General features: G+C 38.2%; 1 protein-coding gene across 2 annotated transcripts in view; it reads right to left on the reverse strand.

Annotated features, from left to right (window-relative positions):
* Positions 1-23,586, reverse strand: part of Nrg3 (neuregulin 3) — a 1,055,513-nt gene that overhangs the window by 29,162 nt on the left and 1,002,765 nt on the right. For both annotated transcript variants that reach the window (XM_021203112.2, XM_029541389.1), the window contains exons 5-6: positions 10,550-10,652; positions 385-511 (exon numbers count right to left, since the gene is read on the reverse strand). In XM_021203112.2, coding sequence (XP_021058771.1) covers positions 385-511; positions 10,550-10,652 — 230 coding nt within the window. The remainder of the gene's footprint in view (positions 1-384; positions 512-10,549; positions 10,653-23,586) is intronic.

The following is a 23,586-nucleotide window of genomic DNA, read 5'->3' on the forward strand; positions in this document are numbered from 1 at the left end:
TAGGGAGTGGCCTAATAGCTACACTATTAGAAGGTGTGGCCTTGTTGGAGTAGTTGCAGTGTTGTTGTAGGAAGCACACTCTTGTGGGTGGGCTTTGAGGTCTCAGATGTTCAAGTAATGGTCAGCATGGTGTCCACTTCCTGGTGTCTGCCAATCTGGATGTAAAACACTTAGTACCATGTCTGCCTGCACAATGCCATGCCTCCTGCCATGGCAATAATACACTAAACTTCTGACACTGTAAGCTAGCCCCTATTACATGTTTTCTTTTATAGTAGCTGTCATGGTCATAGTGTCTCATCATAGCAATGGAACCTTAACTAAGGCACACTCTATAACCAAAAACTCCGGAGCAGCAAAAGAATGTGTAGACATGCAGCTTACATTTTGTAGTTGGACATGGCTCTTCATCAAGCTCTCAGATTTCGTCATTGTGCTGGATGCCTTGAGGCTGTAGTTTTTCCCATTCTGTGACTCTTTCAGGTGCTCCTGAATTTGTTTAGCTTGTTTCCTGCAGATATGAATATATGGATAAATATTTGCATATATATATTATAATATATATTCTGAAGACCTTTTAAAAGTATCCATATTTGATTCCACAATTAAAAGTTTGAAGCTAGGTCTTGACTAGCATATTGTCAATATGCTAATATTTATACAGTTCCAATGTGTGGAACTTATGCATATATTAATGTCAGAATAGTTTGTTGATGTTGGTAGTGGTGGTACCAAGAGACTAAACAATTAAGAAGTTAACTTTTTCTTTTATGGTATCCTGCTGAAGGTCAAATCTAGAATCTCATGCATGCTAGTTACATCTTCTACCATTGAACTGTATATCCATTCTCTAACAGAGTTAATCTTTAATGGGCTAATGCTTACACAGTAAATTGCAACACATTGTTTTAAAGTTCAATACACTCGTTGCTTTATTTAATTTCCTCAATAAACCTTTGTAATGAGCGAATCTATACCCACTAAATAGAGGAGAATATCTAGGCACAAAGAAATGAAATAATTTATTAAAGGATATTTAGAAAATAAGGGTTTCAATCTACTCAGTCTTTCTTCATACTCTACTCAGAACTGTCCAACCAGTCATATGAGGTTCTTGAACTTCTAAATGGAGAAGTTGATATTGCTCTAGGATATTGAACTCCTGTGGAAAGTATCTGCATACATTGATTATTGTTTATACCATTCAATATCTATATGAAAAAGATGGATGTGATGGGTTGTATATGCTTGGGCCAGGGAGAGGAACTATATAGGAGGTGTGGCCTTGTTAGAATAGGTGTGTCACTGTGGGAATAGGCTTTAATACCCTAGTCCTGGCTGCCTGAATGCCAGTCTTCTCTTAAAGGCCTGCAGATGAAGATGTAGACATCTCAGTACCTCCTACACCATGATTGCCTGGATGCTGCCGTGTTCCTGCCTTGATGATACTAGACTGAATTTCTGAACCTGTAATCTAGCCACAATTAAATGTTGTCCTTATAAGATATGCCTTGGTCATGGTATTTGTTCACATCAGTAAAACCCTAAGACAGGAATTGGTACCAGGGACTGGGGTATTGTTGTGATAGGACTGAGTGTGATTCTGTCTGAAAGACTGTGGATTTGGGGACATTGGAGGTGGAAAGCAGTAGAATGTTTTAAGTGGGGCATAATGGGCTATCCTAGTAAGAATATGAAAGACTTTGTTGCTAAGATTGATTTGAACGGGTCCAAGAGGGCTTAGTAGAGAAGAATTTCAATCTGTGGCCTAGAGACTGTTTTACTGGTATTTTGGTGAAGAATGTGGATGTGTTCTGTCCTTGTCTGAAGGGTCTACCTGGGGCTAAGATAAACAGATTTATATTAATTGGATTGACAAAAGAAATCTCAAAAGTCTCATGAAGAGCATTTTGAACAAGCATAGCAAGATTAGAAAGGAAAAAATATAAAATATATGGTTTGAGTGTTAAAGGAGCACCAGGAAATGAAATGGGGAAGAACCTTATGTTCAAGAATATTAAATTGAATTTAGGGAATGGTGACCTTTGGGCAAGATCGCACCCAGGTAAGTTTAGGGCCAGGTGTAGTAGTACATGCCTTTAATTCCACTAGACTGGGGCAAGCAGATGAATTCAAGGTCACCCTGAGACAAAGCAACTTTTAGATCTAGAAGTAGTGGTACACAACTTTAATTCCAGCATTTAGGAGACAGGCTCCAGAGCATGTTCCAGGACAGCTATGCTTAGGCAGTGAAGGGGTTGGAAAACAGAAAGCTGGCGATAATGTACCATAACAAAGGGGCCAAGTTCTAGCCCTAAGAAGCAGCAAAACTCAGCATCTTTGGACATGTGGCTCTGCCTTCATAGTCAACATGAGAAGGAGACTATTGGGACAATTAATGCTAGTTAGCTGGAGCTAAGAAATTAGTGGTGGTTAAGAAGAAACTAGCATCATGGATGTGAAATCTGGGAAGTGTTTTCTGAGAGCACAAAGCTGTGTTCCAGTACCTCATGGTGTAGCTGTACTTGGTAGTGTATATGAGTCACTGAGGTGGTACTGGTTCTGAAGGCATGAAGAGGTCATGAAGAGCACCATGTGAGAGGCCACGGAAAGTCATTGGTGAAAGTGCAGCCTCAGTTGCAGTTGACAGCCTAGGACTGAAGGGGTCTTGCAAAGGATATGAGGCTTGGCACCATGAAGACAGGCTATGAGAGGCTATTGAAGTCTAGTTGCAGGGGAAGACTCCAGTGTAGTGCAGATGCCAGTAACAAGGGATGATGACCAAGAACAGTAGCATCAGTGGAGTGGATCAACATGAGCTTAGAGTGTTATAGAGGGCAGAGCTGGAGAAGTGATGCCAACCCTTTGGAGGAGGCAAGAAAATCACGTATAGATTCCAGACATTGAAACTAGAAGTTGTAACAGTGAAGATGTCTTGGAGACCCCAAGATGTTTGAGATGCCAAAGCCATGGGCAATCTGCTGAGGAAAGCTGCTAACAGGGAGTGGAACCAGCCCAGGATAAAGAAGTTTGTTGCAGTCAACAAAGATGAAAACAAACTTGAAGATCTGAAGACCACTTTGATATCAGATATGGAGATGCAGAGTTTGGAGTTTGTCTCTCTGGTTTCCTGTCTTGCTTTGGAGATTACAGTTAAGTGGTTGGATCAATCTCAGAAGATACCTTGAAGTTTGGACTTTTAACATTATCGAGACTGCTATAGACTATGGGGGCTTTGGAAGTTGGACTAAATGTATTTTGCATTATGGTATGTTTAGGTATAACTCAATAGATTCATATGTTTGAAGAAGTATATGGGGACCAGGAAGTGGAATGTGATGGTTTACTTGTGTTTGAGCTAAGAAGTGGCACTATTAGGAGGTATGGCCTTGTTGGAGTAGGTGTGTCATTGTGGGTGTGGGTTTTAATACCCTAGTTCTAAGTGCCTGGAAGCCAGTCTTCTCTTGAAGGCATGCAGATGAAAATGTAGACCTCCCAGTTCCTCCTACACCATGCCTGCCTGAATGTTGCCATGCTCCCGCCTTGTGGATACTGGACTGAATTTTTGAACCTGTAAGCCTGCCACAATTAAATGATGTTAAATGCCTTGGTCATGGTGTCTGTTCACAGCACTAAAATCCTAATTGAGATAGTGGACCAAACAACTGTCTATTTAGTTTCGTTTTTCCAGGGTATCACGCACCAATTATCTATCATCCCTAGACTCAAATGTTACGACAGAATCATTCTCTTAAGTTTTCTTCTTCAGGTCTCAGCCCTGTAGAGACTCACTGGTAAATAGTCTGTCATAGGACAAGCTTCTGGAGCAGGCAGCACTCAGAGCATGGTCTCTGTTATAGGAGAAGCTGACATGTGACCTAGATCTTCTCTTGGCCCATTTCATTATTGTCATACTTACCTAAACTTCCCTGAGCCCTTTTCCTTTCACTATAAGTTGCATTCAGAAGAGCTTTCTCCCATGGATACCAAAGCAGTTACAAGCAAAATATTCCCCCCTTTTCCTTTTTGTTATCCAGTATGCTCAGTACAGTGGAAAGAGGCTACAGAAGAATGAGGACATTGCTCCAAAGATAAAAGATTGTGCTAATTGCCTCTCTCACACAACACTGGTACTTTCTAAAAGATTCAGAGGTAATGAGCAGCTTTGAATTTAAACCCCAGTGTGAAGTGACTGTCTGCTTAAATATTTCTTTTATCTTTTCAATTATTTGGGGAGGGGGAACAGTTTTATGTCTAACCCTCTCAACTGCTTTAATCCACTTAAAATATTCTATCAACTTCTTAACAAATCTATAGTCTGTTGATAAAAATGAATTTTTCTCCTAAACATTTGAGGAACACACAGCATCCACATAAAGGGAAAAAGAATTCTTTTGAGAAGCAAAGTGGATATTGGGAGATGAGATATCAAGTAAACCATCACAAAGCAATATAAGAAGGTTTAGCACAAGGCAAATACTCAGTTACATTTCTGGAATAAAGATAGTAGGAACACTGTCTTTTCTGTAATCACATAATTCAGATACTAGAAAAGTATGCTTTTATGGAAATATTACTCATACAGAAATCAGAATGTATTTCTTGAATGTTTTTATAATTCCTCTTCTATACCTTTATAGTGCAAGTCCTGATTCAGTAATACTTAAGAATAAATGAGCTTTCATTTGGAATATGCTTTGGCTTTTTAACCATCCCACGCTTTCCTGATTTTCTTCTTTCACAATTATAAGGATTATTCTGGTTTGTCTATTTATTTTTCTTTCTTTTCTTTTTTCTTTCTTTCTTTCTTTCTTTCTTTCTTTCTTTCTTTCTTTCTTTCTTTCTTTCTTCCTTCCTTCCTTCCTTCCTTCCTTCCTTCCNTTTCTTTCTTTCTTTCTTTCTTTCTTTCTTTCTTTCTTTCTTTCTTTCTTTCTTCCTTCCTTCCTTCCTTCCTTCCTTCCTTCCTTCCTTCATTCCTTTCTTTCTTTCTTTCTTTCTTTCTTTCTTTCTTTCTTTCTTTCTTTCTTTCTTTCTTTCTTTCTTTCTTTCTTTCTCCCCTTAGCAAATGGAAATAGAGAAAATGACCAACCTCTGACTGGTTAGATTCCCTCATCTGAAAACAGTCACTACATACAAGATCTAGTCATGTACCCTAGAATGCTCCCAGGTCAATAAAATCAGGACCCAGGTTTAGCATGGTAGAGATACCATGTCATAGGTATCTCTGGTCCAATGCCTTAAGAGTAGCTGTGCATAGTAGAACTGTAGATACCACAATCCAGTTGCCATCTATCATGTCTAATGTCACAGGCTGAGTTTCTGAGGAAGCAGATTGTGGCATGGGGATAGTATTCAGGAAATACATTGTTTGTGTGCAGTTTCACCACTTTTATAAGTGAAGAAACGGGGATTGTGGAGTGGGAGAAACTGGAATGGGTTCACTAAGGGTAACAACAAGCCCCATGAGGTATTTCAAAGCTGGCTTGGTTCTGAACCCAATATAGACCTTTGGTCCTATCATCAGAGTATCACATTTCTCTACTACTCTTGCAGGTGTGCTATCTCAAAGCAGGTTGCTTGAAAGCATTTTTAAGAATTATATGTTGACAACTTGGAGACAAGGACCTGTACTGATACAGAAGATAACAGTGTGCATCAGAACATCCATGTGAGCCCAGAATATTTTACACAAACTACAGGAACAATCAGGATGTTATCGACTGTGTGTGTGTGTGTGTGTGTGTGTGTGTGTGTGTGCATATGTGTGTGTGTGTGTGTGTGTGTGTGTACTTACTGGCAATTCCAGTTCCCATGTTTTCCACTATTTTCCCAACTAACTAATAACTAATCTCAGATTCTACCTATACACATATTCTCAACTGTCCATGAATCTAATTTTAGAGTTGAGCCATTTGATTGACTTTTAGTTCTTTAAGGAGTAGTACAGACAACCTCATTCTTCTTCCTTCTGTAGGCTAAAAGCAAAGAGAAACTCCTTTAAGAATTCAGTTTCCAATGAAACAAAGGAAGCAAAAGGTAGCGGCTTTAATGAATCATCATGCAGTCTGTAAATTGGACCATGTGGGCTCATTGGGGGTGATTAGAAATCCTTTTCTATTGTTCCTTGGCATTGCTGGAGAATTCAGTTATCCCCACCAGATCATTCTCTGACTGTAAAATGTCTTCATTTCTGTTACCTCATGTTGTCTACCTTCATTTTTGTTAAGCCATACTGTTACATTGTATGTGAGGTTGTATGTCAGAACATAATCTGTGAATGAAGTTATGTGAGAAGAATTCTAAGATCTTGCTGGAAAACTTCTACAAAATAAGGTCACAGAGTTGTGACCTCTGTTCCTCCACAACATGGTTTGTCCTTGAACTGTGCACTCATGTTCCTTCCAGGTGTAGTAAATACAAGTGGGCTTACTTCATATTACCTACTAATCATCTGCTATTACTACCCAGATGATGCATTCAAGTACTGGTTGTCCTCGTGACAGTCCATAGCCTAAACTCATATGACCTCTGCTCATTCTACCTTGCTTAACCCCCAGAACACCTTTGAAATATAAATTGTCTGATCCCTGAATAAAGTTGACTGTTGCAGAAGACTTTAGCCTGCCTCATTTTTAGGCTCTACTTCCACAGGTCTATGCCACCAACTAGAACAGTAACAGTTGCCAAGATACCATGTGATGAGGTCATGCAGTGCTAAGTGTAGCAAGACAGGGAAAAAAGACTTGAGTAGTTCATATGTGGCAGTTGCGAAGCTGGGGCTTCATGTGAGACTCCTAAAGGAGGAGCAGGGGCCATCTCTGACTCTGTTGCCTGTCTTTTGGACACTTTGACCTAACAGGGATGCCGTGTCTGATCTCAGTAGAAGATATGCCTAGTCTTACTGAAACTTGATGTCATGGATGCTTGATATGCATGGTGGAGGGTCTTTCCCTTTTCTGAAGAGAAGGGGAGGTAGGGTAGATGGGGAGAAGGAAGGTAAGATTGGAAAGAGAGGAGGAAGGGGAAGCTGCAATCAGGATATAGAGGAAATAAATTTTAAAAAGACTAGAGCAGCAATATCAGAGTTGTTATCAGAAATATAATATAAATGACTGTGAGCATGAAGCTTTTGGCAAAGTCCCAGTTCTCTATAGCCAGAGGTTACATCCTAGTACACAAAATGGATGCTCCAGTGAACTCGTCTGCAGAGCAATGAAAAGTCTCTTCAGATCCTGTTAGAAATGGGGCTTCAAAATAAGATACTTCACGTGTATTTTCTGAATGAATATGAAGAGTAAGCTCATTCTTTCATCTCTAACATCTGAGAAAGAGAAGTAGGAATCCATGAATCTATAAGAGAATCATATAGATCTAGGCATTATAATAGTGGATATTCATTTTGGTAGTAGAGAGTTAGCACTTGATGTTGTTACACAAGACTCAGGAACATAAGGACAATGAACTTTAGATCTCTGATAAGAAATATGATTCCAGTTGGAAAGGCCTTTGGTTTTTCATTATTCTAATTTTATAGCTCTTTTATTTTATCATTTTTTTCTATTCTCTACTTTATTTTTACATTCTGTATTATTACATTCTCTAATATGTTTTGATCAAACCCACATCCATATTCCTATATTACCAAAGATTCCTCATCTCACATATCCTACCATTTTTCCCTTTCCATCTTAGTTTGCTCTTTGTTTTGAAACCCAAGTCAACTTAGTGTTTCTTGTTTGTACACGGGTGTAGGATCATTGACTGGAGTATGGGTAGCCTTTGAGGATGAGCGTTCTTGAAGAAAACTGGCTCTTTTTTTCCCCCAGAAGCCATGAGTTGCCAATAGCTCCTCAACTACATCAGGTAGAAGACAGGGTCTCGGTGTGTGCTTCTACATCAGCTTGGTTCTCTAAGTGCCCCATAAGGAATCTGGCACTTAACAGTGTTTCCATTAAACACTGACTCCAACACATGCTCCAGCAATAGATGTTGGTCACAAAGCTCCCTTGCTGACCAGGGAGACCTGATGATGCTGATGTCAGACATTCTGTTCTTATTCTTTTTCCCTTGGTAAGATGTTTATAATCAATCTTTTGCTTCAATGTGTTACAACTGCAAATTCTACTCTAACAAAAAGTGATTAGTTTCATCTTCATAGTAATTTACTTATTGCTTTGTAAATATAATATAAATACCCCAAATCTTTCTCATACACAGATGTTGAAAACACACACTCCTAATACCAACTTGGATGTGATGAGCCTTTGTGTGCTCCAGTGATACTTTTAATTTGGTAGATATCCAGACTCCAAGGTCCAGAGTGGAAAGCCATGAGCATTAACAACTCAGGTCACCCTGAGGTCTTTCAGTTTTAAATGATAATCAAATCCTTACAGCATCATCTCATTTACCCCTCATCCTAAGTTAGTAAGGTATTTTTAAGTTCATATTTTGCAAAATAGAAAACAGAAAGGAAAGATTCCTAGTAATATGAATTGAAGGCTACTAGGAGATACAAATGCATCTGGGGCTAGTGTAATATGCCAGGTATTACTGTCACATAACCTCACTGGGGCTCCACCAGAGCAGGGAATCTCAACTCATATAAGCAGATTTGCCATTCAGCTGGTAGACTATATAAGCCAATTTGGTATTGTAGTTTATAGTATGGATGTAAATTGGAACACCTGGGAGCCACAGCACCATATTTGTGATTTTTCTACTCTGTCTTCTTCCTAACTTAATATTTTAAAGTAAGTTCATATATTATTTAATAAATGACTTCTAAAGGCCTGCGTGCTGGCTTAGTCCAGGTAGGCACTCAGAGAGATGGGTGGAAACCTTAATATGTGGTCCTATTAGAAGGTCTTCAGGTTATTGAAAACATCCCTTTGAAGGGATGGTGAGACACCACCCCCTTCCTATTTTCTTCCTATTCTGCCCAAAGGCAAAAGGCCTGTTCTACACCTCACCATGATATTCTGCCCCACCCTGTCAAATGAAGCAATGGATTGAATCATTCCTGGATGGACATAAACAAAATTAAACCCAAATAAGTGTTTGCAATTTCAATACTGTAGCCTCTTAGGGAAACAGAAGTTGTCTAATGCATTAACAACACAACTTGGGGTGTTGCAAGGGCTGAGAGTAAATCACTGAAAAGCCCAGTGTGCCTCTCACATGTTTGGAAATCACCATTAACCACTGCCATAGGCAACAGTTACAGAAATGTGGCAGAAAATGTCATGTGGCATTCTGGAAAAGGGCCCCAAGTAAGGAAAAAGAGGGAGAGGGAGAGGGAGAAACAGAGAGAGAGAGAGACAGAGAGAGAGAGACAGAGAGAGAAAGAGAAGAAAATACATTATGTCAAAAACTAAGGAAGGCAGAAACTACAAACATTAGGAAATGGTACAATTATTGGGCATTATTGTGACAAGAATATGATGCTAATACAGGACTCTAACCACAGGGGCACTAGGTCTAGAATGCATAGGAAATTTATGTACTATTATTATTGTCTTTCTGAAATTTTAAAAGCATTTATAAAAGTTTGTTGAAATACTAGTTACTAATCCTGTAGTCATGCCCCAATATGTTTTAAAGTCATAATTGTAGCTCCCTTTAAAAATTGGCATATGACTTACAGACAGGTGTTATAAACTATCTCTGAAAAGTGATCCATTTTTGGAAAAGAAAATGGACAAAAAACAGGGGTCCAAAGAAAAGCAATTGCATGGTGTCTATGATTTCATGCAGGTCACAGGTGTGAAATGAAGCCAATGTCTCCAAGACTCAAGAACTCAAAAGACTAACATTTCAAAGTCCAAAGAGACTAACAATTGCTATTTTAATTGCACATGACATCATTTCCATAAATAATTCCCAAGATGGTCTTTTATTTAAATCTAGCATTATGAATACATTTCCATATATAGAATATACATTTTATTCTACTTTATGAATCATTGTAAGTTCCTTCACCTCCAGATAGTTTCTTGGCAAATGAAATTCACAGCATATTCAAGTTCTGTATCTCAAACTGAACCAATGCACTTGTGTGTATGTGTGTGTGTGTGTGTGTGTGTGTATTCTTTCTATAATATGGCTTAAATTTTATGAATACAAGGCAAAAACTGTTAGAAAGTAAACTGAGACTTTTGTGTAGTTTTCTTTTTTTCCTGGAAAGTATTTTTCTGTTGACAATAGTAGATAGCACTTAAGCTCACAGCAGAAGATACCTTCCCCCACCCCAGTTCCAACTGAGAAGTTAGTCCTTTAGTGACAGCCACTGAGCATTTAATAGAGATAGGTGATCAATTTGTGCACACAATCACTGGGTGTATCTGAGATTTCCCTACAATGTGTATCTGAGGACCCCCTCTCCATGCCGGTATATAGGCAATGTAGTCCATAGAAGGCTCTAATTCTGTTCAGATTGTTGTTCGACACATGTGCAAAGAATCCGACTGCTTGGAGCTGAAATTAGATAAACAAAGAAAAAGTTCTCTCTTTAAGAATGAACCTTTAGTCACCAGAGAAATGGTCTTACTTGCTTTTGAAGTAGAATGCTGCACAGAACATGCCCACGATGACAATTCCAAAGATGATACATGAAATTGACAGCACCTGCCTTTGATAAACGTCTTCACTCTCTGTGAATTTGAAAAACAGGATTAGAATGGATGCTAGTGGGGCACAGAGGCAGCAATCTCCATCTCTGTACTGCTGAACTGGTAGGAGTCTTTCAAAGCCAATATTTTCGGTTGTTGTTATTCCTGTCATGAATAGGAAAAAAACATGAGGAAGATATTATGATTCAGCTTCTTTGTAGAAATCTGTACCATAACTATCACTTTTAATTTGCTCCTTTTAATATCTGTTCAGACGTATAAGTACTCTCTCACTCTCATACATGTAACAACTTGGTAAATATTATAAGTGAATTCTAGGAGTTCTGAAAAGTATATGAGCATATGTTTTAGTAACTACAGTAGGGCTCTGTTCAGCTAGAAAGTAAGTGGCCCTCTTCAGATTCTGGTGCCAACAAAAAGTTTGAGTTTATATTCTGTGATGCTCGTATTTCTGTGGTATCTCATTCTGGTTTTGAGTTCTGTCATTATTTATCTTTCTATTAATCTAATATTGAAGTATTTATATAAAAATCATGTTTGCCACATCTGCAGCCCTCTCTTTGTTGGTGGCCCAGTGTATAACATTCTCTATACCATTTTGCTACCTTGTATTTTGTCACCACAAAACACAGCAATTGAGAAACATTTTCTGTCACTACAATTAACACTCAACTTCTTAAAAAAAAAAATGCTTGTTAAAACAGTTCTTGCACCTTATCAAGAGTGTTAGTTCCAAAGATCCTAGAACTTTCTCTTTGTAAATTGATATTCTTTTTGTTTTCATTTCTCTCTTTAAGCAGCATGAACACCATAGGACATGGTTACAATCATTGAGACCCACTTGCAAATACTCTCTTTAAGTGTTTCCATGTATTTTCACATTCATCCATTTGAAAACATATCCACATGCAAAAGTCAAGAAACTGGCAACCTTCACAATACCTTAAGCATCTTATAGCATGCCTAGACAATTATGCTATGGGAAAGATACTTTGTAATTGTTGAAGACTGAAAATCAGGTTTCTTAGATGGGCATCGAGTCCTTACAATATATATCTACCCAGTAGTTCATATACCCAGGTTCAACCATCTACTCAACAGTCCTCAAACAGCTGATGACTGACACTTCCCTGACTCTCAGATATTTCACAAGTCCTAAGAGAAGCCTGTATAGAGAAGCTAGTCCAACATTCCAAAGTAACAGCCAAAATCAGCATGTTTGTTCTTATTCATTTTCATCCTTCTTCCATATCTTTTCATCCTCCATCCCTCTGTACCTCCTCTCTAATTTATATAGGGGTTCTTCAACTCCTGTGTGCCTCTCAATCACCTTGAAAATTTCTAGAGGACAGGCCATCCTCGCTTGTTTGTGGTGAATTACTAAGCCGCATACCTCAGGCAGCACAGAGCTTTTCATTTTTAAAAGTTTTCAGTGCTGCTTTGGGTCTAGCAAACACTTTCTGAATGGAAGAAGAGTGCTCAGCACATGGATCACCTGCATTTTGCAGAATGCTTGCAGTCTCCAACTTGGACTTCCTAATAGACAAGGTTGACTGCAATGAAATTTTAGGCAATTCTCATGTTAGGGAATTATTCATTAAGTATTCATTGAAGAAATATTCTACTTTCATCAAAGACTAATTCATTAGTTTATACTTTCTCCTCTTTTATTGGAGTCCTTTCATCATTGAACCTTGGAGGAATAGGATTCCTCTGAATATCTCTACTAGGCCAGCAGCATTTCAATACAAAACTCAGACAAAACTCAAAGCAGTACTCATTATCATACAGATGGCATTTTCTTAATAAAAAGCCAGAAAAGTATATGTAGCAACACATCCAAACCTTAGTACAATATGAGTAGGTGGAGTTGTCATGGCAAGTGCAAGTGTAAACCCTAAATATCTCTATGATTGACTATTTTATCAGGATAAAGAAAAATCTAATGAATAGATTATTCAGAGGTACAGGTTAGTATGCTAAACTAGACATGCTGGAAGGGAATTCCTCACCCTGACAAAGGTCAGCTTTACTGGACACATACACATGTAATGGAAAACTAAGTACTATCACGAAGACCTGAAATCTTTGTCCTTAAGAGACCAATAATGACTGCTTGCATCACTTCTACTGGGCACTGAACCAAACGCATTCTATTAGGGGCAATGGATGAAAATTTACCTTTACAGACATTGTGGATATCTGTAGAGGAAAGCTGTTGGAATTTACAAAGGAGGAAGAAGAGCTTGTAGCTGAAGTTATCATGTTTGTAGTACACAAAGTATGAAAAAATAGCATTGCTTAAATGCATACTTAATAGAATCAAATGAGTTGAATTTGAAAGGAAGACATTATAACAACATAAAAACATGATGTTTATACAGATAAGTTTGACAAAATGCATGCAGGTCTTGTTGAAAAGTTGGAAGGCAGACTGAAAGGGTTGTAAGGACAGAAACACAGACCTATATGTTATGATAAGAAGACACATACTTAGATTATGCAGCGTCCCAGGGTGCCAGGGTGCAATACTACCAAAACTGCTGGGTTTGGAAACACACTTCTGTATTCCCAGCACTCTTGAGGCTGAGAAAAGAATAACTTGATTTTGAGGCCAGATGGGGCTACACAATGAGATAGTATCTGAAAAAACTAAACACCTTAGAGAAATTTTGCTGTTATCATAGAAACTAAAAAGCTGATTTTAAATGTTTGATGGAAACATAAAAGACATACAACATTATTTCTAAAGTCAAGAGAACAGAGATTTTATCATAAGAAGAGCTATAGCGTCAAAGGAATGCCTAATTCTAGAGAAAAAAAATGGAACATATAAGAGAGTCTAGAAATATGTTTCTAATCTTACCAAAACATGAAAATATTTTTGCAATGAAAAAAGTTACAATGGTATTGCTAGAATATTAAAGAAAAGTTCCAGAAATTGGCTATTGACCACAATTTCACATTTTACATAGAAATAACCTTTTTAATGATGCAAATGTAAAAATCAAAAATAATAGAAATAAATACATTATTTGCAAACTATGAAAGTAGAAGAAAACATTTGAAAAGATCATAATTCTGTAGGTTTGAAAAAGTTGAAGAATAAAAGATGTAAACACTAAAATATTTGCAAATAAAGATTATAGACTGAGTCATACTATAATGTTTCTTCTTCACGGATGCAGAATAGATTTGGCCTCATAGATTCATGTGTTTGAATGGTTGGGTAACAAGGAATTGGACTCTTAGGAGGCACAACCTTGTTGAATGAAGTATGTCTTTGGGGATAGACTTTGAGGTCATATATATGCTTAAGCCCTGCCCAGTGCAGAATTCAGTCTCTCTCTGGCTGCCTGAGGATGTAGATGTAAATTCACAGCTGCTTATCCAGCACCATGCCTGCTTGCATGCTGCCATGCTTTCCACCATGATGATAATGGACTAAACCTATAAGCCAGCCCAAGACTCTACCTCACACCAGTCAGAATGGCTAAGATTAAAAATTCAGGTAACAGCAGATGTTAGCGAGGTGGTAGAGAAAGAGGAACACACCTCTGTTGTTGGTGGGATTGAAAACTAGTACAACAACCACTCTGGCGGTTCCTCAGAAAATTGGAAATAGTATTATCTGAGGCCCCAGCTATACCACTTGTGGGCATATACCTGAAAGATTCTCCAACATGTAACAAGGATACATGTTCCACTGTGTTCATAGTAACCTTATTTATAATAGCCAGAAGCTGGGAAGAAACCAGATGTGCTTTGTTGTGGATGGGCCTGATGCTGTTTGTATTTGATGCTAATTCTGTTCTCCTGGGAATGGTTACTGAAAAGGAGTGAATCACAGACTCAGGTGTCTTCTTGTGAACCAATCTAATGAATAAAGGAGCCAATCACTGGATGAATAGGCAGGACTTCGAGGTTGGATGGAGGAAGGAGGAGAGAGTTAGAGGCTTTTTGGAATGGGAATACCATAAGCTCAAGATATAGCTGCTAGAGTTTCCAGGTATCATGGTGGAACCGCCAGGATTTACTACTGGAGGAATCAGATTTAATAAGGTTTACAAGATTAGGTTTTACTTGTTGCACCCAGAGATTGATTTACCATTGTTTCTGGCCTAAGTTTGTGAGGTGTTTTTCTTCTCTGGTACTCGACTGGGAACCAAGAGAGAAAGGGACAGCAGCAAATTGTGGATTTGCCTGATGTGCAACACGAAGGCCTTGGGGGTTTTGAAGCATGGGGCTGGCATGGTAATGAGAAATTTTGGAGTTCTGATTCTGAGTCTCCATGAGATTAAAAACAGGTTGGTCATTGCTCACCAGTGCAAGGCTAACCTGGCCCCACAGGCAGAGAGTTGCAGGCAGTGGCACCAGAAGCCTGCTGGTCAGCAAGAGTTTTGTTTCTACCATTGAGTTGAGATCACCTTGCTAGAGCCATGTGGCCTGCTGGTGCCCAGCAATAGTGTGGGAAGCTTACCAGTTCTTTTTAAAATGTTTCCCGCAGCAGTCATTCAACAGCGGAATAGATACTGAAAATGTGGTATATTTACACAATGGAGTACTATTCAGCTATTAAAAACAATGAATTCATGAAATTCTTAGGCAAATGGATGGGACTAGAAAATAATCATCCTGAGTGAGAAAGCCCAATCACAAAAGAACACACATGGTATGCACTCACTGATAAGTGGATATTAGCCCAATAGATCGGAATATCCAAGGCACAATTCACAGACCATATGAAGCTCAATAAGAAGGAAGACCAAAGTGTGGATGCTTCTATCCTTCTTGAAAGTGGGAACAATATACTCACAGGACAAAATAAGTATGGATCAGAAACTGCCCCACATGGGAATCTATCCCATATACAGTCACCAAATATAGACATTGTTGTGGATTCCAAGAAGGACATGCTGACAGGAGCCTGATATAGCTGTCTCCTGAGAGGATCCACCAGAATCTGACAAATACAGAGGTGGATGCTCATAGCCAACCATTTGACTGAGCATGGGTTCCCCAATTAAGGAGTTAGAGAAAGGACTGAAGTAGCTGAAGGAGTTTGCAACCTTATAGGAAGAACAACAATATCAGCCAATCAGACCCCCCCCCCTCCCAGATCTCCCAGGAACCATAGCTCCAGCCATATATGTAGCAGAGGATGGCCTTGTCAAGCATCAATTTGAGAAGAGACCTTTGGTCCTGTGAAGGCTCAGTGCCCCAGTGTAGGGGAATGTGAGGGCAGGCAGGTGGGAATGGATGTATTGGTGGGTGAACACCCTCATAGCAGGGGAAGGGAGGATGGGATAGTAGATTTCCAGGAGGGGGCGACCAAGAAAGGGAATAACATTCGAAATTTAAATTAAGAAAATATCCAATAATAAAAAAACAAAAGGAGCCCTAGTCATGGTGTTTCTTCACAGTAATGGAAACCCTAAATATGACAAATGCCATTATGAAAATGAATAGGAAAACACAGTCTCAGAAAATAAACACTCAACATGAGACCTAAACATAAAATATTAGCCACTCTCATGACTTAATAAGCAACCAATTTTTGAGATGGCAATTTTGAGCAAATTCTATTCTGAGAACAGATTCTCAGGATAACTTGGAATGATTAAGTATCCACATTCTCTTCTGAGAATAAATTTTCAAGAGAACTTGGAATGATTATGCATACACAAGACATAAGAGGTTTTCAAATAAACTATGATAAGGTATCTGGGGTTGCTAATAAGATAGCTAAAAGTCAGTGCTTAGCATGCTATGGCAAGGATATAGATCAATGAGCTCTCTAGAATATTCATAGCTTTAATAGACATAGCACTTTAAAAACAACTTCACAGAGGTAACAATATATCTACTTTATGATGGAGTCATTCCATTCCTAGACATTTAACCAGCTTTAATGAAAAGGTGGTTTTACTTTTTATGTAGGTCCATGAAACACTTTTATTTGTAACCCTTAATAAAAATTTGCTAAACAGCTAAAAACACGTTATTGGAAACATTGTGTATATCCCTACAACGTAACAGTACTCAGTACTAAAGAGAAATTAATTAGGGAAGTAATAAAAAAACTATATGGGTGTCAGAATAATTACTCAGAATAAGATATCTGACAATCATCTATGCTGTCCACATCCAGTCATACAAAAATATAGAAGCTGGAAGTTGTTGCCAGACACATGGAATGGATGTCTACAGTCTGGAGAATGAAAAGTTAAAGGATTACAGAGCAGCATTAGAAAGCTTTAAGTTGTAGATTCATTAATTATCTTAATTTCAATGTTATCTTAATTTCAATGAACATTTCATAGGTAGATAATCATGCTATGTTGTATTATATTAAACACATTGGAAAAGATTCATATCATCTCAGTAATAACTCTAAAAATATTAGATCAAGGGGGACAATTTAAAATAGGAAATATATTGAGACAATAATTTTTTGCATATAAAATCCAGACTCTTTTGAATTCCTTTTAAAATTATGCTCCCATAAACCTCCCTCTATATCGCAAGCAATATGAATTCATGCTATATAAATTATGTCATATATATACATGGATATTATGTTTATATTCAAACATATGATCATCACTATTAAACATGTGTGGCTCCCCTGTTAGACTAAAGGTAATGTCACAAACCTTGAATATGAATATAAGTGCTTGCTGTGACATCTTTTTCCCCCTAGAATGTCTGATGGTTTATAGAATTATGGTTCCTGTTGCTCTCTCTCTTCCCTACTCTCTCCCTCTCCTGCTTCCCCCTCCCTTCCTCTCTTCTCTCTGTGGTATGTTTTTCTTTCTGTTAATTGTCTCTTTCCTGTTGCTCTGAATTGAATATAACTATCTTAGAGGTGTTGCACTGTGGCTGTAAGCCCCCCTGGTTCAAGATACTGGATTTTCATTTGTTCATTGGCTCTGCACTGTATCCCCAGCTCCTACGATAGACCTTCTCAGCTGCCTATATGAAGAAATGAATGTGCATTTCTGTTTTACACAAATAGTCTGATTCAAGTTGTTTGTGCTTGCATTGGCTTTTATCTTAAAGAGCACTTAGGTCCAGAACCTCTGATAATGACAAATTTTTCTGAGCTCTGAGCATTGGCTCTGTCCATCAGGAGTACCTACCACTGACTCCACCCACTCTTCCGTTGATATTCCCTGGATGAGGGCTTGGATTTGTTTCTCATGATCCTGATATCTTCACTATTACTCTGTGTTCCCAAAGTCTTCTTCACAGATTATAGTTCGACATAGAACACGATGAGATTAATTGTCCCTTTCTATCAAAGGTCACTGCAGCATCATCTACCAACAGATAGAAGTTTTAAATCTACTGGACCCAGCATACCCCACAAGTGCAGACTTGAAGTTCAGTTTGTTTGGTGTTTTGGACCTGGCTGTGCTTGGATCTGATGGTAATGCATAGTCAGAATGCAGGATGTGGGTTGTCTGAAGAACACAAATTTTCTCACACCAGGATTCTCTAAGATCCTCCCACAATGCCCTTAAATGATTCCAGGAGCAGGTGAAATCATCCCCTGCTTTCAGATGTTTCTCTCCCAGAATTTCTAACTGCATTACCAAACCCACCACACCTGTATCAAAATCTGCATGAAAAGAGGCTGTTTTATTTCTTTTTTTTCCCCTGAGACTGCCTGCCATAGATTCTCTGTAAATTCGATTGCATACTTCCAAGTTCTTTGTCCTGTGAAAGTGTATTTCAAACCAGTGCTTCACGAGCATCCACTCTTATGCTTCATTTACATTTTAATTCTGGTTCATGCTAGAATATTGGAAAATATAAAGTACACCTAAGAAAAATTTTAGGTTATTTTGTTTTCCCAGTAAATGGAGAAGGGCTATTATATAGTTTAACAGGTTGGGTTGAACATTTTAAATTTGAAAGTTCTCAAAGTAAAGAGATATCATAGAAACCTTGTTGGGAGCATTTTGCCATCTAAAAATTTGTCATCTTTTCTACCCAACATTTGTAGATTCATTAAGTGTTCCAACTGATATTAGAAGCAAAACATTCCACAGCATTCCATCTTTCTGGATTGTAATAAGATGACTGCAGCACCTCACGTATATATTTGATAAGACAACTGGCCACTTCCTGCTACTACCAATAATAAATTTGAATACGAAGGATGATGAAACCCATTAAAACAAAACATAGCAAAAATCAGGTATTTTCCACTACTATGAGTGATGTCAATATATGCACATTCCCTACTACTTATATTTGTCAAAAGTAGCCTAGGAAGTGCAAAAAAACCAAACCAAACCAAACCAAAACAATTCTGTGCTTAAATCAAGTGTGAAATTCAACAACTAAAGGCTTAAAATAAATCAATAGACCCAAATATGGCTAGGTGATGATCTTATCTGGTGCCTTTGATTGATAGAAAGTTAGACAACACTCATGGGCAGCAAGGAGGGCCCAGGAGACAGGCAATTCAGATTTCAGGTTGGCTTTGGGTACCTTAATAGATCATCACAACTCCATGACTGTTAAGACCTCAGACCTTACCTCATCCAACAGAGAGCAGTGGTATTACCTGTGTGTATTGTAGGAAATATGTCAAAGAGACTTTCCTAAGGATTTAATGCATTGTCACTATATAAAAAACTCCAATTACATTTCTAAAACTGTGGTCCCACTGTAAAATGTATCTTAGAAAACATATTTGCTAGCATCATAATAGATCCGATCTTATAAACAAGGATGGAAAGCATCCATATGCATTTCTAAATATATCATTAATAATTTTAAGTCATTGTAAATTAGACTCCTGTAGTCAGCAAAGTGGTGTGTAGAGCCAAGGATATTTAAGTTCAAATTCATTTTTTTTGAATTTTGTCATTTATCAATATAACTGTGGAATGTTATTTAACTTTAGGATTTTCCCACTCAGGATTACTCATAGTTTTGTTTTACATACAATTAGCATAGTGCTAAAACTCTAGAAGCTTCCAAAACATACTTTTCCTTTAAAATATTTTATAGGGTAAAATGCAACCTAAATATATAAAGCTCTTTCAGAATGGTCAATAGAAATATCTCAAGGAGTAGGGAAGCTTCACTGACTAAGAACATTGGTTTCAGTTCCCAGCATACACATGGTATCTAAGAATTCTCTGTTAACTCCAGGCCCAAGATATCTGATGCCCTCTTATGGCCTCTAAATATACTGCATGCTGGGCACATACCTATGTAGAGGCAAACACTCATATACACAAAATAAAAACAATTTTTAAAAGAGGGATCATTTTACAAATGTCCTCAGGGCAATGGGGACTTTAAGTTATGCAGTAAAGACTGCTTTCTATTATGAGTTTAACTCTCAATTGGCCTGAGTTCTATTGAAACTTTCAGCACCAGAGGGGGTTGTTTTCTCTTATCACATGGCTTTCAGAACAAAACATTCTCTAACTTTTCTCCAAACAGGGAATAGTCAGACTGTATTGAGTTACATATTTCTTTTATATCTCCTCTGTATAAAAAATGTGATTTTTTTCCTCTATAGTGTCGCAACTATGCAAACATAATGTTCGATAGTAAGGATGAAAGAGAAAGAAGAAATCAGTCCTCATTGTGGGCTTAGAAATCCCCCGGAACAGACTTAGTCCACAACTAAGCCAACATAAAAGAAAATATGAAGTGCTTGTTCTAGCTGGGTATCTCATGCTGCAGAGGTGTCTTTATTATAGGGAACCTCATGTTTCAGAGAGCTCAACATGGCAGAGGTGAAATGTAAATGTAATTTAGAAGCCAGTTTTAGACACAAGTAATAGGATAGCAGATATTTTTCAGTTATAAGAATAAACTCATACAAAGTGCCTGAGATAAATCAAGAGTAAGCAGAGTTGCACTGAGGCAAGAGGGACAAGAGACTCAGTGAATGTGTCATTATAATCACAAGAAGTGACTGAGGTCCTTGAGAAGAATGCTGGGAGATTCGCGTCATGTTTTCTTTATAATATAGAAAAAAAATTGAAGGGAATTAAGTGAAGTCGGTACAGAATCCAGATGGGAAGCCATATCATGAGCTCAGGTACCTGTGATGGGTATTGGCACAGAAGCAAGTAGCAACGGGAAGGAGCAAGTAGAGCTCTTTTGTCAAATACTTAAGGGACAAGAAGACAATGTTCTATACCAACACAGAGGATGCTCAAAGTAGTCTGGAAAGACAAACTTAATTTAGAACGTACCAGCTTCAAGAATATATAGAATATCAAAATAGAGATGTTGAGTATACATTTAAACACAGGTAAACAGGCTCAGAGAGATGGTACCAAGCTGTTAGATATAAATGTTTTAAGGATGTGTTCCTGCTCACAATAAATGTGTTCTCTTTCTGTGATAGTTCCATTAAAAGAAAATAACACAAATAAGGAATCCTAAGAAAATGAGAGAACCTATAAAAAAGTTCATGCGTATGTACATGCTCACACATATAGACATGCACCACCCCACCCCCTGACACAGAGAGACAGAGAGAGACAGAGAGAGAGAGAGGAGAGAGAGAGACAGAGAGAGAGAGAGAGACAGAGACAGAGACAGAGACAGAGAGAGACAGAGAGAGAGAGAGAGAGAGAGAGAGGAGGGAGAGGGAGAGACAGAGGGAGAGAGAGACACAGAAAGAGACAGAGACAGTGACAGAGAAAACACTGTAGTCATATATAGCCATCGTATCCCCCATCTGGACAACTGTATTCTGAACATATGCAAATCAGACCCTCTGTGAACACTAGGTAACAAGGAAAGCTTGATTTCTTTTATTATTATTCTAAAAGTCAAGCTAACAATACCACCAGGGCTCCTTATCCAAATATTCATTTGGTGAGGCCATGCGGTTAAGAGTCTACATACAGAAGCAAAATCTTCATAATACAACAATATTTACTAATGAAGCCACACGATGAATGGAGCCTGTAGCAGCGTTCATCACTGCCTAATTCCAACACTTGCTTCAATCCATCAAATCCATCATCTGCATTGGTCAGGCTCTCCATGACTGTTGGTCTCTGACTTTATGACTTCATGCCCTCAGTGTGACAAGATAAAATTGAAGCAGGTTTATTTCAGCATTAATTACTCTTGGACAAAGGTAGTCTTTTGAATTTTGTTCCTAAACATCAACAAATGTTAGGGACATATTAAAATATTAGGAGTTTAAAGAGAGCTGCGAAGTGCATTTTACTCAGTGAAGAGAATAAAAAGAATGTTAGAATGTTTAGAAACTGAGATTGGAATGTTTTAATTTGACGACTAAAAACGAATGTAATTAAATGGTCTAATAAATTCATTAAAAATCATTTAAAGATAAAAGAGATCCTGAAGGCAAATGACAGAAGCCCACAATGAGTTTATACTTAACACTGGAAGGTTATATATAAATATCCAGAATAGTTCAAGGACTACCACTACAGCTAGCCAACTGCAGAGAGGCTGAGATATCTAGCAGGTACTACAAGGCTCCAGAGCCAAGTCAATTATTTCCTTCTGGATGTCCCCTCCCAACTTTCCTTTTATATAATTCATTCTGTTGCTGTTGGAAATTATCAGCAGAAAGGTCCCTTTTATAAATATTTTGAAAAGATTAATTAATTTACAATAAAATGTCAACATTCATAATTATCTTTGATCTTATTGCAAAGCCTATTATGGAACTGTGTCACAAAAAAGATGCTGAGGCACTAGGCTCCAAGACCTGCAAAAGGACATTATTTCAATAAGATATACTCTGACTTGAATACTGATGTCCTTCTCCTAAATTAAAATTCATATGCTGAGATCCAACTCCTAGCAGAGAATATTAAAAGCTGAGTCATTTGGAAGGGAGTTGATTATGAAAGCTCTGATCTGCTGAAGAGACCAAGGTCCTTCCAGCAAACAAGGTTAGAGGAACAACCTGTGACCTCAGGTTTTTTTAAAAAATATTTATTTATTTTTATTTATATGCACACACTGCAGCTGTCTTCAGACATACACCAGAAGAGTGCATCGGATCCATTACAGATGTTTGGAAGCCACCATGTGGTTGCTGGGAATTGAACTCAGGACCTCTGGGAGAGCCCTTAGTGCTCTTAACCACTGAGTCATCTGTCTAGCACATCACCTCAGATACCTGAGAGCATAAGAAAAAGATACCATCTAGGAAGCAGAGAGAAAACTTTCCCCAGCTCTCCAATAAAATGGTACCTTGACCTTTTGTTTCTCACCCTCCATCATGGTTAGGAGTAAGGTTTTGTTAACAAATTATCATGTCTGGGTATATTGTTTCAACAGTCAAAATGGACTGGTGTTATGTCTTTGTAGATCATCAAGTTGAGATAAGGTCATGAGACACTACCCTAATCCATCATTACTGTATCATTATCAAACGGGGAGAGTTGGAGAGATGTGAGCATGAATGCGTGTGCATGTCACACACACACACACACACACACACACACACACACACACACATGTAGGGAAGGGAGAGAAGAGAATGAACCATGGAACAATAAGATTCAGGATGACCTATCTAGTAGACAAAGAGCACCAAAGATGTCCAAGGCTTTGGAGAAAGGAAGCACAGTTTCCCTTCATAGCCTCACAGGAAATCAAGCCTGCTGTCCACTCCTAGGAGACATCAGGCCACAAAACATCAAGATAAAATTCTTTCTTTTAAGCCATCATTTTGTATATTTTGTCACAGCAGCCCTAGCAAGCTAGTACATCTCCTAAGCCAGCCAAGCCAGGTGCAAATAGAAACTATGATGCAGAAAATTCTCCCCATACCCTCTTTTATTTTGTATCAGTCTGTCTCCATGAACCCCAGACAAGTATAATTTTCCTTCCTAGATTGGCTAGCTACACAGTAAGAGTACTGCATAGCATAGTTACTCAGAAGTCTTGGATCAACTGAGTAGCTTCAGGTTTGGCTACC

Source organism: Mus pahari, chromosome 8 (assembly GCF_900095145.1).
Source record: "Mus pahari chromosome 8, PAHARI_EIJ_v1.1, whole genome shotgun sequence".
Classification (NCBI taxonomy): domain Eukaryota; kingdom Metazoa; phylum Chordata; class Mammalia; order Rodentia; family Muridae; genus Mus; species Mus pahari.